General features: G+C 39.1%; 1 protein-coding gene across 1 annotated transcript in view; it reads right to left on the bottom strand.

The window, feature by feature from the left end:
- The window catches only part of ECT2L (epithelial cell transforming 2 like), an 80,657-nt gene that overhangs the window by 57,390 nt on the left and 5,329 nt on the right, over positions 1-17,938 (bottom strand). Inside the window, 6 exon segments of the mRNA XM_032215356.1 lie at positions 1,533-1,701; positions 3,669-3,761; positions 9,044-9,177; positions 10,405-10,654; positions 17,622-17,652; positions 17,654-17,758. Of these exon segments, the coding sequence (XP_032071247.1) occupies positions 1,533-1,701; positions 3,669-3,761; positions 9,044-9,177; positions 10,405-10,654; positions 17,622-17,652; positions 17,654-17,758 (782 nt within the window).

The raw sequence follows: 17,938 nt of genomic DNA, 5'->3' as shown, positions 1-17,938 counted from the left end.
GTTGTCAACCATTCATCAATTTGGCCCTTTTGTAAAATTTCATTCAGTTGCCTGGCCAATATTGCATGTAAACTGGTCAGATATTTGAGCCAGAAACCATGTAATTGGTCCTTTCCAGGTGATGTCCAATTCTTTACCTTTTTAACTCGATTTTTGACCATCTCAGTTATTTCTAATACTTGCATTTGCTTGTTGCCAATGCTTTTCTCAAAGTCATGTATCCACATTGCTTCCTTGTTGTAGTCCTTTGCATTTTCCCACAATTCTTTCCAGAATTCAACTGTGGCCTGTTTTTCTGGTTTTTCACTTTTGGTGTCACCATTACATTAAGACTTTGATAAAACGCAGTGGGTCTGATCGAAATTGCTGATTTTGTTTATATTGGATGATTCGTGCCTCATATCTTTCAATTTTTCTAGCTGTTGCTGTTATCTGCTGTTTTACAATCTCTACAGCTTCATTGATGTTTCTTGTATCCAATCTATATCGTCTGATTAGCCGATCTATGATTTTGTTGTTTTTAAGCCGTTGCTCATGCATGTTCTTTAAGTTACTAGCATCTGCCCTTAATTTTTTGATTTTTTGTTCTAAACGGATTTTCCACTTTGGCTTTGATGCTTTTTCTGTTGTGTGACTAGGTACTTAATTTTAATGCCTAGTTCATTAGTGACTATTACAGCTGCGCTGTACATTAACTGGTTTGTTTCCAAGATGGATCCCGGTTCAATTGTTGAAAACATTGCATTAACCATTTTCATGATAGGGGCCAAAATTTTCTTAGGCACAGTTTTTAGTGATGGTAAACGTTGCCTTTCCTCATTAAGCAGAAAATGCTCCATGATCTTATCCTTCAATTCTTTTTGTTTTTGAGTTAGTTCATCAGTTGGTTCAGTGATAACTGGTTCTAGTGGTGGTGATGTTATTTCCTCACCGAGAGCTTCTTCTGGGAGTTCTACTATAATGTCTTTAGTTGTGTCTTGAATATCAGTTATTTCCGCTTGTGATATTGTTTTTTGGGTTTTGCAATTTGCCTCAATTTCCTCATGTTCAACTTCACTAAACACTTTATTCCGTATAATAAATCGCCTTTGATCTGCTAGTCGTTGTTCACTAACATTTGAATCTGGATATTGTTGTTTCATAACAATTGTTATGAACAACAATTCATAAATAGCCTCTTTTTTCTGGCTCTGAGTTGTAGTAACAGGCCATTATGGCACGGTTTTCATCTGCACTATATTTTTGTCGTTTTGTTGGCTGGTCCACTTGTAGCCCACTTGTCGACGGATGTCCAGGGACCCCAACATCCGCCGCGGCCCTTGTTAACCCGCGCGACGACCGATGCGGTATGGAATTCTTATTTGTTTTTTTCACCATATTGTATGGGTTGGCGGGGGGTTTTTTACGGGACCAGATGCCAACCTGACCCCAACCCTCCTCCTTTCTCATCCGGGCTTGGGACCGGCAACGGCGGAGTTATTATTATTATTATTATTATTATTATTATTATTATTATTATTATTATATTTTACCTTGAAGCAAGTTAATCTCTCTGGAATCGCCATCACTAATTATCCCAATACTCTTTGCTATTTGGCCATCCAAGGCCCTTTCTACTGAATGAATAAGGCTTTCCAGTGTGGTCCCAGTATGTTCATACACTACCAGAACCACGCCAAGCTTTACACTGTCCACAACCATCTGAAATAAAATCGGAAGAAAACAACAAGAACATAGTTTTCAAATTAAAAACAAATGTGTTTAGTACAGTGGATGAAATTTAACAGTCTAAAGACGTTCTTGCATTGTAATACATTTGTACTTGTTATTGGATATGATTTATTTGTATGAAAACAAAAGGAAAACGTTAACATGATAGTCATAAAATGAATTATTCATAGAAAAGCAGGGTTGAAAATATAATTGAAATCCTCAAATGCAACCTGCTGAGATTGGTTCCATTATTAAAGTACTCTTATTCTCATTTTCCTTTTCTATATTCTGCCTTCCTATATATTAATTTATCCATTATTCTGAGCCATATACTCTGCATAGGTGTATTTTTATTTATTGGTTGGTTGGTTGGTTGGTTGATTTTGATGGCAGTTCTAGGTCACACTATGCCCAGTAGATTAGTTAAAACAACCAATACAATAGGACTGCTACAAAAGTAGTCAAAATACTCATCGTGGTATCCCTATTCAGTTGGGACTTGATGGAATAAGACTGCTTTCACTTGCTTACAAAGAGGTGGGAGTCACATGTAGCAAAATGGAGATATATGTTTATATAATCAGTTACTGCTGAGAGGTTGAGCCACCATGTCCAACCTTTACTTCTCAAAGGGATGAAGATCTCTAAGTAGACTCTCCCATGATCAAATTGGGTGGGCAGATTTCACTCCATCAAGCTATAACAGGTTGGTATGCCATGTAGGACTTTATATAAATAACAACCAACACTAGCAGTTGAAACACTAGTCTACTGATAACCATGACAATGACTTCAAAAGTGGTGTTTTTCTGTACAGGACTGACTTGCCAACATTCCAGTTGCTGATGTTGTACCACCACTAAGTCAGTTTAACAATTTTCTAGTTGCCAAACCAGAAAGAAAACAAGACTATTGTCCAGAAAATACTCTATGCTTGCTTATGTCTACTTTTCAAAGCTTCTTGCACTTCTGATGCTTAGGTAAGGTACCAAAAGAATTCACAGTATGATTTTACACACACACATACACACACACACACACACACACAGCATATATTCCTGTTCATGTTAAGCCACAGTTGCAGTTAGCCAACAAAAAAATCTATTGTAAACTGTGATTTACTCTCCTAAACTGTTTTTTTAATTCAGTATTGTAATAAAATAAACCACATATAAATGTAGAAGAATGGAAACAAACCTCCACCATTATATGTATATGCACAGTTTAAACAACATAATGCTATTTCCTGTTTTATATGGCATCTTTCAAAGTTTATTAGTTCGACACTAGTTAGCAATAAAACTTAGATTTATATATCACTTCACAGTGCTTTCCAGCCCTCTCTAAGTGACTTACAGAGTCAGCATATTGCCCCCAACAACCTGGGTCCTCATTTTCCCTCAGAAGAAGGGAAGGTTGAGTCAACCTTGAGCCAGTGTGACTTGAACTACCAAACTGCTGGTAGCTGGCAGTCAGCAGAATTAGCTGCAGTACTCCATTCTAACCACTGTGCCCCCATGGATATTATAGATGCCTTTCTCCAATAATTGCGTATGCATTAGAATGCCCACCACAAAAATGAGTCAGAAGGCTCTGTTAATCAGCCAACAGAGTTTAACATACTTATTCAGCTTGGAAAACTAGCATTTAAAATCTTCAGTGCAATACAAATATAGGGTGGGAAAGGCTACAGAGGACTAGCTAACTTTCTTTCTGTTTTTCACTCCTCCCCAATTGAAGCTCATACAGTATATTAAAAGTTATTAGATATGAAATCTATTTTCATTTTGTTTGCGTCCTTACGTTTTGTCCTATTTGACCTAGCAGATTTTCTGTTGTTTGATTGCTTTGATATATTGGTTCAGCGCTCCTCCTTATATGTACAAAGGGAAAAAAGACATCTCATTCAGTCCCATGGAGGAAATCAGGAAAGACTCAGATTTCATAAGTTTTACCTCATATGCAGGAAGGTGGGAGGATATTAAGACCAGGTGTGGATGGAGTGAATGCATCCCATTGGGTACCCTTGGGAAACAGGCTGACAAAATCTATGAGACAAGTTGGGGCAAGAACTGCTACCAGTAAATATCCTTCTGTACAAATAAAAAGTTACATATGAAGTTACATATGAAGTTTTATAATTATGAGGATCAAATGTCACCAAATAAAGTTCCACTTGTAGAAGTTTCCTTTCCTCTCCACCCCATCCAGGGGAGTGGCTTAGGAGGGAGAATATTTTGAGTGTTTTTGAATTAGATAGAAAATATTAATTGGCATACTATGCGATAGAAAGGCTATGGTTTTCCCACGTGCAATGTATGCTGTGAGAAGTTAAGACCATAGAAAGGCTGAGCGGCAAAGAATTGAGGCCTTTGGACTATGGCACTGGAGAAGACTCCTGCGAGTCCCTTGGACTGCAAGACAATCAAACCAGTCAGTCCTAGAGGAGATTAACTCTGCCCTTTAGATTAGAAGGCCAGATCCTGAAGAGGAAACTCAAATACTTTGGCCACCAAATGCTGGGAAAGATTGAGGGCAAAAGAAGAAGAAGGATGACAGCTTAAATGGATTCCAGAGGATGGTAGAGGACAGGAAGGCCTGGAGGAACATTGTTCATGGGGTCACGATGGGTCGGACATGACTTCACAACCAACAACAACAACGACTGTGAACCACCCAGGATTTTGAAAATGGGCCAGAATATAAGTCTTTTAAATAAAATAAACAAGGTGAGGGTTGTAAACTATAGATTGATATGGGGCAGTGCTCCAACGGGTTGTTAGAAAAGGTCACATCAGTTCCTCCAACCAGTAGCATCAAGTGGAAGAGGACAGAAGCTAAGCCTGAAGCTTCCAGGGTGCTCCCCCTTTTCTCTTGCAACTTTTGGTGCACACAATCAACTGTTGCAAAACCTCTACGAACTCTAGCTTTTATGGACTTAGTAACTCAGTGGCAGTAGGACATCATCCATGTACAGCCAGACGAGATAGAAAAATACCCGCCCAAACTCTAGAGATCCATTTGCCAGTCAGTAGGGATAATATTACATCAGATGAACCAATCACTGGGCCTCATTCATTCTGGGAAAGGTCTTAGGTTCTGCAAGCAGCAGCAGCAGCAGCAGCAACAACAACAACAACAACAATAGCACAACAACAACAACAATAGTAGCAGTTCTCCACACAACAGAACAGAGCCCTAGGCTTGTAAAGCAGGGTCGGACAGACAGACAACACACATCTTCTCTTGTCCTAAAATTGCAACTAGATATGGTCTCCCTGCAATTTCTGCTTAAAAAAAAAAACAGAAATGTGGTAAGTCCAAACTTCATTTGTTTGAGGTGGGCAGAAATAAAAATGGAATAGATAAGTAAACAATAAATCACCTTTGATCAATCTTATTTCACATTAACTTTTAAAAATGGTCAGTCATCAGGCTGGCTGAATGATCTGCATGTATTTTTTCTGGCCATATTATGGCTCTGCTCCTTCCTGATTTCTCTGCTTAGGTGGGAAGTTAGCAGCAAGTCTCCAGCTTAGATTCCAAAGCACTCCCCTAATATTTCAGAGGCTGCCTTTTTAAAAAAATAGTATAAGACAAACAATTGTGCACATCACTTCCAAAGGTCATCATGGGGCTACATCCGATTGAAGTCTCCCTCTAATATTACACTGGCCGATTTCCTCTCCGGAAACAGGATTTCCCCTGATGGTGTCTCCCCCACCCCCCATCCTTTCAAAATGTGTGAAAGCAACGTATTTGTTCAGAAGCTTCAGAGTCTGAGGAAAAATGCAATTGCTGCAAAGCCAACAAGCCTTTCTGTTCCACTAGCAGGCAGAAAGAGACTAGACACTACGCAGTGCACTGTTAAGCATCCTTCCTTGCTGAATCTCAAAAACAGCCAGGGTTCAGAAAGGAATACCACGCTATTTCCTGCCACAGTAAAGTTTCTCTTGGTCACCAACTGGAAAACAGAAATTCTAAGGGAAAATGTTTAAATCACCTATATACTAATTTTCTCAACCTTGGCAATTAAGATGTGTGAACTGCAGCTCACAGAATTCCCCCGCCAGCCATGCTGCATATAAATTCTCCATACAGCACCCACGGACAAAAGCTACCCCAGAGATAGGTATTCTTGGCTATTTATGGCAGAATTAGATTAGCTGTGGCACAGTGAAGGAGGTTCTACCATGTCCCCATTATAAGGAAATTAATCAATTAGTACCCAAGGGCAAGCAATTTTCTCTCTCAGACTGGACATTGTATACTGTACATAATTGCAAAACAAAAATTGAATGCCGCCAGATGAAGGAAGACAAGAAAACAGAGGGAAGGGGAGAGGGACAAACAGAGGAAACATGTTTCTCTCATTTCCTTCAGGGAGGACACAGCTATAGACAGACAGATATCTTCAAAGTTTACAGCTTTTAAGGAATACAGCAGGCAAGCAGATGCTGGGAAACACTGCTACAGCCCATATATAGCTCTATTGTCAAACCCCCATGTTGCAAGGAAATTCTGCTTCTGCCCCAAGATAGGGGGAATTTTTCTTAATTCATATGGTGAACAGGATAGGACAAGATTCCTCTTCTCGCTCTAGCTCTCAACCCTTATAGAAACTTTTGTTGACTGTCTTCATTCCATATGCAGAAGAGACCTTAATTTGAAAAGGCATTTACCTTTCTGGTAGAGATTTCCCAGGCGACAATATGAACGGCTTCTCAGCTTCTAGTCTGAACCCTGATGCAGATTTATTCTGTTGATAAATGTGTTTGAAAAATAAATTATTGTGGAAAGAACGTTTTCAATAAAAGCATTGAGAGAGAGAGAGAGGGAGAGAGAGAGAGAGAGAGAGAGAGAGAGAGAGGAGGAGAGAGAGATGACACGGCATGTCTAAGAGGAACCACAACTCTAACGATGATAGTGTATACTCTGAACATGAATGTCAAACTCACAGGGGTCACATTGCTGTCACGTGATATATTGCAAAAATGTTCCTTCAGGAGCTGGGGTGGTGTGGCCTACCTGTGACGCATCCAGCCTGCAGGCCACCAGTTTGACAACCCCTGCTCTAGAACAGTGCCTCCAAAACTTGCCCATTTTGGGCAAGTGGGTGACTTCAGTTCCCATATTGCACAGCGGTGCAGGCCAATTGTAAGAATTCTGATAGTTGATGTCATGCCCCTGAAAATGGCTAAGCTTGGGAAACACTACTGTAGTAAAGGCAAGAGCATCTAAGTGTTTAAATGCCTACAGGAGGTATAGACTACCTGCTGAAGGGTGAGGAGTAAAGATGACACCATTTCTAGAGGCAGAGTAGGAAAAAAGGCATAGCCTCCCAACTCAGGTCTTCGAGGAAGGTTTCTCCTTTGTATATTATTTCCCTTTCATTTTTCAGCAGATAAAAAAAAGGAACAACTAGCACCTAGAATCTATTTCTTGCATAAGAAAAGAAAAGAAGTTGCTGCACAGTTTGTCCCTTGGCCTAGACCCATGATGGCAAACCTATGGCACACGTGCAAGAGGTGACACGTAGAGCTCTCTCTGCTGACATGCACGCTGTCACCCCAGCTCAGCTCTCTGTAGTGTTTCTTTCGTGAGCTTCTGTTTCCCTGCAAACAACAAAGCAGAAGCTCACAAAAGAAAAAGATGTTAGCTGTTGCTGCGCTGCCGGTGTTGGGATACCCCGTCTCCTGTCAGCCAGCTGATCTTCGGGTCTCTGCTGCGCATGCACGCCTGTCTGTGCATGCACGTGCACATTTTGTGCATGTCTGAGCATGTTCACACACACCTTTCTGTTTGGGCATGCACGCATGCAGTTTGGGCACTCGGTGTCTAAAAGGTTTGCCGTCACTGGCCTAGGCCTTCACAGTCAAGATATGTTCTGTGATTTGGAGGCATTAACAACTCTTAATCCCAAAGGCTGTTATAAGGATACAATTGGTAGAAGGAGAGATAATACATTGTCATTATCTTATTGACATTCCATTTTACATTTAAATTGCAATGGATCTTCCTGCATTTTCTTCTTAATGAATTGATCTCTGAGAATGTACAGGTCGGGAGCATGTTAATTTGCTCAGAACAAAAGAAAAGGGCAATATTTTTGATTAATACCGATCCCCAGACCATTGACAGTTAATTCCTCTGTTGTTGGCTAAACATTTTAGTCTTCTGCTACAAAGATTCGACTGAATCTTGAGCGCTTCAGAAAAAATCAATTTGCTGCTGTTTAACCAACTAGATCTGCCAGAAGACCAAAGATAAAAGTATCACACCACATCTTGAGAACTTAAGCAGTGCCTGCTAAAATTCAGTAAGGACTGTCAAAATACAGAAAATGCTGCTTCCTGAATACAAAATTTCTCTAACAAGGAAAAAAGACACTAAAGACACTAGCTGTATTTGATACAAACAAAGATAGTGTCAGCTGCAGTCATTAGGGAGTACCAGACAAGATGCCACTACCCTACACCATCTTTGCTAGTTCTTAAGATTATTTGTGTAGGTCAGTGTTTTTCAACATTGGGATGGGAATGCTGAGAGTTGAAGTCTACTCATTTTAAAATTGCCAAGGTTGAGCAACACTCATCTACATAGCCATTTAAAGGAGGTAGTTGAAGAGAATGGTTTTCCTACCATCGTTATTCAGTCAGGAGACTGATGGAAACACAGGCACAACAATGAGATTAACAATACCGAGATTGGCAATAGGGACCCCAGTGCCAACGTTGCTTGTTTAGCACATCCTCAGGCCCTAAAGTTCACTTACTCAGATGCCTACACTGCTCTCCTTAACATATGCTTAAGCTCTAAGCCAGTGATGGTGAATCTTTTTGACACTGATTGCCGAAAAGGGAGCAAGCACATGTGCACTTTGCAGGCTTGTCGGAGCCGCAACCTGGAAGAGGCGCAGCCAAGGGGGCACGTGCGTGCCAAAAAATGAACTTCCGGTTTCCAGTGTGGGCATGCGCACCACCCGGCTAGTTTTCCGGCTACTGGCATGCATGCATATGCAACGATCAGCTGGCCGGCGTGAATGCTCACACCAGAAAAGGGAAGACCAGCTCTTTCAGTTTCCAGCACTACCGCAAATATGAAGACCAGCTGATTATCATGCGCATGCGTGCCAGAAAGCCAGAAGAGAAACGGGAAACACCAGGCAACATGACTCCACATGCCACTTCAGGCACTCATGCCATAGGTTTACCATCATCGCTCTAAGCACTGTTACTCAAAATTATTTTGGGGATGGAGACAAGTCTTAAGTGAAGCTCTATATGCACAGACATAACAATTTAAACATTTGGGGAGGGGAAAATAATACCTTCATTAATAATTTGGCTGATAATTTAGCCTTGTCATAGACAGATTGGGATAAATCTGGTGGAAATCCAGACTTGTAAAATCCTGAGCTCCGGGTTCCACTTATCCAAGGTGGACGAGCTTTGAATAATTCCTCTGAAAATAAATCCTATTCAATTATATTACATGTCAGCTACAAAAGGTGATTATTTATGCTCCCTTTTTCACTGTCAGGTTATACTATTAATTTAAAAATCTATTTTAATTTACAGCCAGTTCTAGATTTTAATAAGCTGTGCAAGATTCCTAATCAGAAGAGAATTTATATATAAATCAAAAGGCAATCCATAACTAGCCTCACATTTGGATCTTCAAACACATGCAACAAACAAAAAATGTAAACTCTTCTACTAAAAGGGGCAAAGCATTCACCACAGGTGTCATAATAGAAGATTGACATGAGTTGTTCAATTTTGTCCCCCTATTCTTTTTATCACAATGACTGTAATGGGAACATGCCATTACAGGAGGTGCAATAAAGGATTTGGTCCACAAAATTTCTGTCTAGGTTAGTTTAAAAGAGAAAGAGAGAGATTACTACCATGTTTTCCAGAAAAAGAAGACCCAACTGGAAAGCCCTAGCACAATTTTTCAGGATGTTCATAATATAAACCCTATTCCCAAAATAATCTCCAGTTAACACTGTCAGCCAGACATATGCATTTAGTACTGTATTACCCCAATAATAAGACATCACCTGAAAATAAGCCTTAATTAATCTTTCAGAGCAAATATTAATATAAGACCTGGTCTTAATTTTTGGAGAAGAAACAAGGTAAGTGTAAATGCTGCAGTTACATTCTTTGAGGGAGATGGATAGTTCAGAAATGTAAAAATAAAATTAAATAAATTAAGCTAACAGGGGAAACTACTGGTATCTAAAACAAACTGGCACAAGCAGAGAATCAAATTCATAGGAGCAGCAAGGAACAGAGGAGAATGACTCATTCTATAAACTGCATTCCACTTATGCAATCATTTGATATGACGCATAGGAATCATTCATTAGAGTATTTTACTTTCAAGCCCCATGGAAAATAATTACATTAATTTAAGAAGGCATACACATACTTCAAAGAGAAGACAATGCCCTAATATTCTAATCACTTTGCTGCATTTGTGAAAATAGGTCAAACTGAGCCAAACTTTTTCCATTTTTCTGTCTAATGCAATTATTTAAAAAGCTATTTATTTCAGATTTTAGTCCTTGGGGCTTGCTAGGCACTCCTATGCATCTCATATATTCTTAAGTACCTAATGATTCCCAGCTGCTATAGATAAAATATGGGATCCTCCCTTACTAATAACTGAACCAAAACTGACTTTTGCATACTGCCAGTTCTCCTCGAATAAATTTCGTAAGACATTTTGCTTGCCATCTTTCCTCTTGCTCTTCAATTTTTGTTTTGAGGTCACTAGTGGTGCTGTGGTATGCAATTCTCCTAGGAGTTAAATATTCCAGGCTGGTTGCACAGGCAATATAGTATCGCTTCCAAGCGCCATATTCATTCTTTTCAGGAACATATGGAAGAAACCATCCTAACCTAAGGCATTTTGGCATCCACAGACAGTCCTTAAAGAAGTGAAAACATTTACTTTCAAAGAGAAGTTATTACGAAAACTTATCAAATCAAGTAAAGTATGATTTAATTGTTGTTAACATCAGCTAAGTAAGAGATCTATGAGGATGATGTAAACAAATTCCAGCTTCTCCCTTTTCCTTGATCTGGAATGTACATGCAATCTGTTTTATTTAAAAGAGAATTAAAGGTAATTCCTTAGATTTTAACTTAGGAGCCTCATCATTTGGTTTAATTTTAATTGGACTGGTTGATTTGAATAATTATTATGATCATACCCTAATAATATGTGGAAATAGAAGAGATATAGAAAAACAATAGGTAAAATTGATAAATAGTACAAAATAAATAGACATAGAAGCAAGGTTATATTTAAATTCCATATGTATGTTAATTGTATTGTTAATTGGTGAATGGATCTGATAGATGCCACCTGAATGTAAAATTAATTATTGCTAATTATTGTATTGATTATTGGGCATGGATATGAAGTTTTAATTAAATCAATTTATTTATTCATGCCTCTAGACAGCAATCTACTTAATTAACAGTTAGCACTATTTTAGTGGTAGATAAGGGTTGGATCAGTCCATTTGTGACTACGTAGAATCCAAGCTGATTCCTTTTTCGGCTCTGCCCCCAGATTCTGCCACTCCTTCTCCTACAATTGGTAGTTTCCCACTTTAAATTTGAATAAAGCCAATGAATTTTAATAATTGATAACAGGACTATTTTCCTTCCATATGGAATAAGAAAGATACCTACTTCATCTTTTTTTTTTTTTAATATATTTTATTCATTTTTCACATTCCATTTGCAATCACTTATATACAGGGTATTTACTATAAGAAAAGAAAAAAAAAAGGAGATAAAACGAACAAAAAAAGGAAACACAACTCATCATTCGCAACCCCACCTAACCCTTCCATCCTCCATACACCCCATCTACCCCCTCCAACTTTCCTTTCTCCCTCTAACACTCCCCTCCTACTTCCCTTTCCCCTCAAGCCTTCCTTCTCCCCTTACTCCCCACACACCCTCCTTACATTCCCCTTACTCCTTCCTTACTCCTCCCTCTTCTTTCCCTCTACCTCCCTCCTTGGTGTATGCCTTTATTCGAGTGTTGTTTGATCTGATAAAAGTAAAATGAACCAAGGAGAAAAAAGAAAAAAAAAGAAAAAAAAGAACCACCGTATATAAATACATTCTTGTTCTTATTAAGACTATATTAACACCCCCCCACCCCACCCCCCACAAATCCCCATCCCTAATCCTCCCGACTTCCCAGGGCCCACACCTGGCACTACCTTCTATCTAAAATATCTTGTATACATATGGATTAAAAAATAAAAGTAATATGTCAAAAAAAGAAAAACAGAAAAAAAAGAAGAGAGAAGAGAAAAGAGAAAAGAAAAAAGAAAAAAAAAGAAACCACTCTTTGTGTTGATCTCAGCCCCCCATCTTTATCTATGCTTAAATAGTATAAATCATTCTATCTATATTTTATTCTCGTCTCTTACTTCTTTGCTATTTACCCCAACCTTCTGTAGACTCTCCCGTTCCTCTTCCTAAACCTTATGATCCCTTCCGATAAAATTTAAACAACGTGGTTCATGCCACATATTCAAATTACTTTGCAGAAGAGTAATCAAGCATTCCCTTCTAGTAAAATTTAAGCAGCGTAAATGATCTTTCTTAACCTCCTTTTCAAACAGTAATTCAAAATAATCTAGCCAAGCTTCCCCTTCTTAGTAAAGTTAAGCAGCGTAGATCAAATATTACTTTACACAGAAATCAACTTCTATCTTAAGATAATTCCAACCGACTTTCTCTTCTAATAGGATTTAAATAACGTAGTTCATTCACATGCATTTTACCCTCATCCCTTACTTGTCTGATATTTACCACTATCAAATTTATGCTAACATTTGTTTAAAATCTAACTCAAAGCAATTTCAACCAACTTTCCCTTCTAATAAAAGTTAAATAGCATGGATCATTCCACATATTCAAATAATACTTTCAGCAAGAGTCAGTTAACCTTCTGTTTTAAAATAGTCCCTTCTAACAAAGTTTAAACAACATAAATCATTCCGCATTCTTTTTACACCTATCTTAAGATAATCCCAACCGGCTTTCTGTTCTAATAAGCTTTAAACAACGTAAATCATTCCACATATATTTTACCCTCATCCCTTGCTTGTCTAATGTTTACCACTATCAAATTTATGCTAACGTTAATTTAAAATCTAGCTCAAAGTAGTTTTACCCAGCTTTCCCTTCTGATAAGAATTAGTCCGCTTTTTCTACCGGAGGGAGGTCTCAAACCCCCATTCAGTCCTTAACTTTGGCGAATATTTTGAAATGTCTAAATTCTCGATCTCCGTTTTTCTGCTTCTCCGAGGGAGGAAAGGCTACCCCCTCCATCTTGCAGCCACATGGCCTGCCGCTTGCCTTCTTCCGCTTGTCTCTCCTCTCTTCCAAGTGAGTCAGGAAGTCCCGCCTTCAAAGTCCTACAGTAGAAATCTTGAGCCTCCGAAACAGAGTTAAGACGAAATCTTTGATTCTCAAATGTACCGTGATGCCGGCAGGGGCCTCCCATCTGTATCGAATCTGTTGACTCCTAAGCTCTTTAGTTAAAAAGGTGTAGTCCCTTCTTGCTTTCAACATCTGGAAAGGTATATCTTTGAAGACAATCAGGTCCTGGTCATCAACTCGGAGACTGTTGTTATGAAACTTTTGCACAATCGCGTTTCTAGATTGTTTTGTAGAGAATGTATAATTATATCCCTCGGGAGCTGTCGCTGTTCCGCTATCAATGAGTTCTGGCGATAGATTTTCCGAATCTGCCAATCAAAATTAAGTCCCGGGCTTCCCACCGCATGGCTGAAGGCTTCAGCAAAGGTCTGTTTCAGATTCTCTTGCTCCTTTTCACGGAATCCTCTGACTCTTATTGCAAATGCCTTCCTATTAAAATTCAGTAATAAATCCGCTCTCCCCACTACTATTTATTACGTCTCTAGAGGTCCTTTTAAATCGGATAAGATCAAATCAGGAAATTAGGGGCCTGACCATAAAAAAAGAACAATATAAAGTACAGGCCTTCACGGATGACATGGTCTTTATCGTGGAAGACCCCTTACTTTCAGGACCGAATTTGATGAAGGACATTGAGAACTTTGGGTGTGTGGCCGGTTTAAAAATAAACAAGGAAAAAACAAAAATGATTATAAAAATTTCCCCAAAAACCAGATTGGAGAACTAGAGGAAACAATGGAATTAAAGGTAACTAAAAAAATTAAGTATTTAGGGATCTGGCTGTCTGCGAAGTGCTCTTCCATAAAAGAAGACAACTATGATAAGTTGTTACAGAATACCCAAAAGGACTTAAAAACCTGGACAAAACTACAACTATCACTGATGGGAAGAGTCGCAGTAATTAAAATGAATGTTCTCCCAAAAATCCTCTACCTATTTCAAACGGCACCGGTTAAGCTAGGGGAAAAATTTTATAATGATTTGGACAAAATGATTCGTAACTTTATATGGAATGGTAAAAAGCCCAGAATAAAATATATGCACCTGCAGGATAAAGAACTCAAGGGGGAATGGGATTACCGGAATGGAAAACATATCATCAAGCAGCAACAACTATGTGGATAAAAGAATGGGTAATGTTAACTAATAAAAGAATCTTAACAATAGAGGGCCACGACCTGCAATACGGGTGGCACAACTACTTATGGTGCGAGGGAAATAAATCCACAACTATTTTAGTAGTCACCATTTAAGGGGGGTATTGATTAAGGACTGGCTCGAAATTAGAAGGAGATACTATACGCAACTACCTAAATGGATATCTCCGACGGAAGCCCTGATATACCCGAATTTGATAAACTTGGATAAAATTGTTACCTACCAACAGTTGCTAGACGACCAAAACAAACTAAACCCCAGGGAAAATTTGGCTGATAAGGGAATAAACATCGATTGGTGGCCATATCTTCAAATTCAAAACAAACATAAATTCGATCTAGCACAACCTGGCTTCCAGAACAAGAACCAGGAATTAGATAAAATTTTAATTGGACCAGATGAGAAATTAATTTCAAAAATATACAACTGCTTACTGATTCGAAAAACGGAAGCAGAAAGAGTAAAAGAAGTCATGGTAACCTGGCCCAAAACATCGGCCACTCAATAGATCTAGACGACTGGGAAAGAGTCTGGGAATGGAATCTAAAATTGACAAAGTCGACGGCCTATAAAGAAAATATATATAAAATGTTCTACCGCTGGCATCTTCCACCGACAAGACTGGCGAAAATGTCTTCAAAAGTTTCAGCCATATGCTGGAAATGTAAAACGGTGCTGGGCACGTACTACCATATGTGGTGAACGTGTCCGGTAGCCAAAGCATATTGGAAGCAAATACTAGGATGGCTGAATGGAATCCTGTCAATTAAACTATGCTTTAAGCCGGAAACTTTCTTATTAGGAATAATAGATCAAAAAATTTGCAAATCTGACCAATACCTCCTAGTCCTATTCTGACAGCGTCAAGGATTGTTTACGCACAGTGCTGGAAGAGTGAAAATGCCCCTACCACACTATGGTGATGAATAAATTTTAGAACTAGCAGAAATGAACAGACTGACGATGCGAATTAATGACAAAGAAGACACAGACTTTTATACAGTCTGGGAGAAGCTATACAAATGGCTTGATGAGTCAGTGAAGACCTAGACATAAAAAGAGATAGCTAACTAACCTATCACGATTAAACCAATAACTCAAATGAACAATATACAACAACTGAGAGATAAACGAAAGGAGAAATGTATCAGGGGCGAGAACCCACCGTCGAGCAATTTTGTCACGCTACAATGCTGGGAAAACTTTAAAAAGCTGATAGGAAATTCGCTATAATTACCTGCATGAAATTAGTGATCAAACTTCATTTTAGATGAGGCGAGAAGACGTATAATCCTTGCCTCTTCAAGCAAGGAAAGGGAAAGAGAACCAGATTGTCCTCAGCAGAGGAAAATACGCAAATGTAACAAAGGTTAGAAGGGAGGGAAGGAGGATAGTAGGGAAGTCTGGATGGAGAGGAGAAAGGAGAGGAATAGGAAAGGCAGAAGAAGGGGGGAAGAAAGAGGAGGAAGAGAAAGAAGAGAAGGGAAAGAAGGTGGGAAGAAAGAAGGAGAGAAGAAAGAGAAGAAACTGGGGGAGGAAGGAGGGAGGGAAGAAGAGAGGGTAGTAAAGAGGGAAAGAGGGAGGGAAAGAAAGAGAGAAGGTGAGTTGAAAGGAAGGAGGGAAGGAGGGAGGAAAGGAGGGAGATTAAGAGAAAAGGAAGGAGGAGGGAAAGAGGCAGGGAAGGAGGGAAGGTATGTGTGAAGGAGGGGGGGAGCGAGGGAGGGAAAGGAGGGGGAAGGAAAGGAGAAAAGGAGAAAAGAAAGGAGGGAAGGCAGGGGAGAAGGAAGTAAGGGGGGAGGGAAGAAAAGAGGGAGGGAAAGATACCTAACCTTTGATGTTTATAATGATTTGATAGTATGGGAATATCTCGAAATGTAGTTGTATTGTGTTTGTTACAAGCTATGGATGTTGTATTTTCTTTTTACCAATAAAATCTATAAAAAAAAAAAAAATTATCATCATAAGCTGTTGTTCAGTGTCTCTAATTTTTTGTTGTAAAATTTGAATATTGGTAGTCAAATTAAAATTAGCCTTCTCCAAACTTTCCAATTTGTTCTCTATTTCAGCAGAATAATCTGACAGGGCAGACACGGCTGCAAACGTATTCGCCTTCATTTGATTAACTTTAGACTTTAAATCATCATATAGTTCCAATACAAATTCCTTAATTTCTTGTTTAAAATCATTAAACATTTTAAAGAAATATTCCTGTGTTAAAAGTTCTCCAGTAGAAGGCATAGGAGACAAAGGCTGTGGTTCCAGTAAAAATTCTTTAAATTCTTTAGACACATTTGTAGCAAGGCGCTTCTTTGACCTGGGTGCCATAATAAATAAACAAGTAAGCAGCGCTTTGCTCCCCTCTGTTTCCAAAGAAGAAGAGTTTATTTTGTTAAGGAGCGGTCTGCAGGAAGGTACAACGGCTAAGTATATCCACTATCAATCATCCACGGAGAGAAATCGCCATTTTGAAATCCATTTAGACAAAGGAAGTCTCTAAGACAAATGGTGCTGTATTTAAGATAGTAATAAAAACATAAATCTCACAGGGGTGGGACCCGCCCGTATCAATTCTAGCTTGAAAAAAACTTGTTTTGTCCTGGGGGGGGGCTAGCCTGTCTGGGGCTGCCAAAAAAAAAGGCAGCTGAGAAGAACTGGCTGGAGATAAAAGCTCCGCTCCGGCTGGATCTAATCTCTATCCACAGCCAAAAAAAAGAAAAAGGCTGTGGCTTACGAATAGACCCTAGCCTACAGAGCTACTCCCTGCCCCTTTCTTAGCCAAAAGGGGTGCTATCTATGATCTTATTTAGATATACAGACCAGATCTCTGAGGAGCTCGGTGGAGCCCTCCTCGGCAACAGGCCACGCCCCCAGGAAGTCGATACCTACTTCATCTAAGGGCTCAAGATTGGAAAAGAAATTGCCATAATTAAGAGACAGGTAACACAAATGGGAAACATCACTAGGGAATGTTACAAACATTCATGCCATTTCAAATCAATAACCATAAGAACTTGGTGTTTAATTGGGATGACTACAAAGTGACTCTGTAATCCTCACTCTCAATTTTGAACTTGGTGGGACTTATTCAAAGAACAAGGAGGGATGATAACCTATGATTTTTTAATGTTGCTGACATACAGTTCCTAGTATCTCACCATGGATCACATAATCTGGAATAGTTGGGAGTTGAACTTCACTTAGAGGACCATAGTTCTACAACTCTAGCATTGGCTCACCTGAGAACAAGGCATAGTTTGATACTACCTGTTCAGTTAAAAATTTCCAGTGCCAATGATTGGGCTGCAGCACAAAGTTCCCTTGGACTGAGAAAGGAGAATATATAGAGAGATATGAAACGCGGCAGCAGAGTGGTGAAATCAACATGAGTCAGTGGGATATTTCTACAAGCCATTTTTCAACACACCTATGAAACAAGGAAGGAAAACACAACAAAAGGAAATAAATCATCGGAACTAGGAAAATACTTACATTTATTGCCAGGAGAAGAGGACTGTAAAAGTGAACCATGGCTTGTGTTAAATAGAAAGCAACATCATGTTTGAGGTTCTAAACATTTAATG

The sequence above is a fragment of the Thamnophis elegans genome, chromosome 4 (assembly GCF_009769535.1).
Source record: "Thamnophis elegans isolate rThaEle1 chromosome 4, rThaEle1.pri, whole genome shotgun sequence".
In the NCBI taxonomy this organism is placed as follows: Eukaryota; Metazoa; Chordata; class Lepidosauria; order Squamata; family Colubridae; genus Thamnophis; species Thamnophis elegans.
Note: the sequence above shows the minus strand (reverse complement) of the source record. Positions and strands in the feature narration are given on the sequence as shown.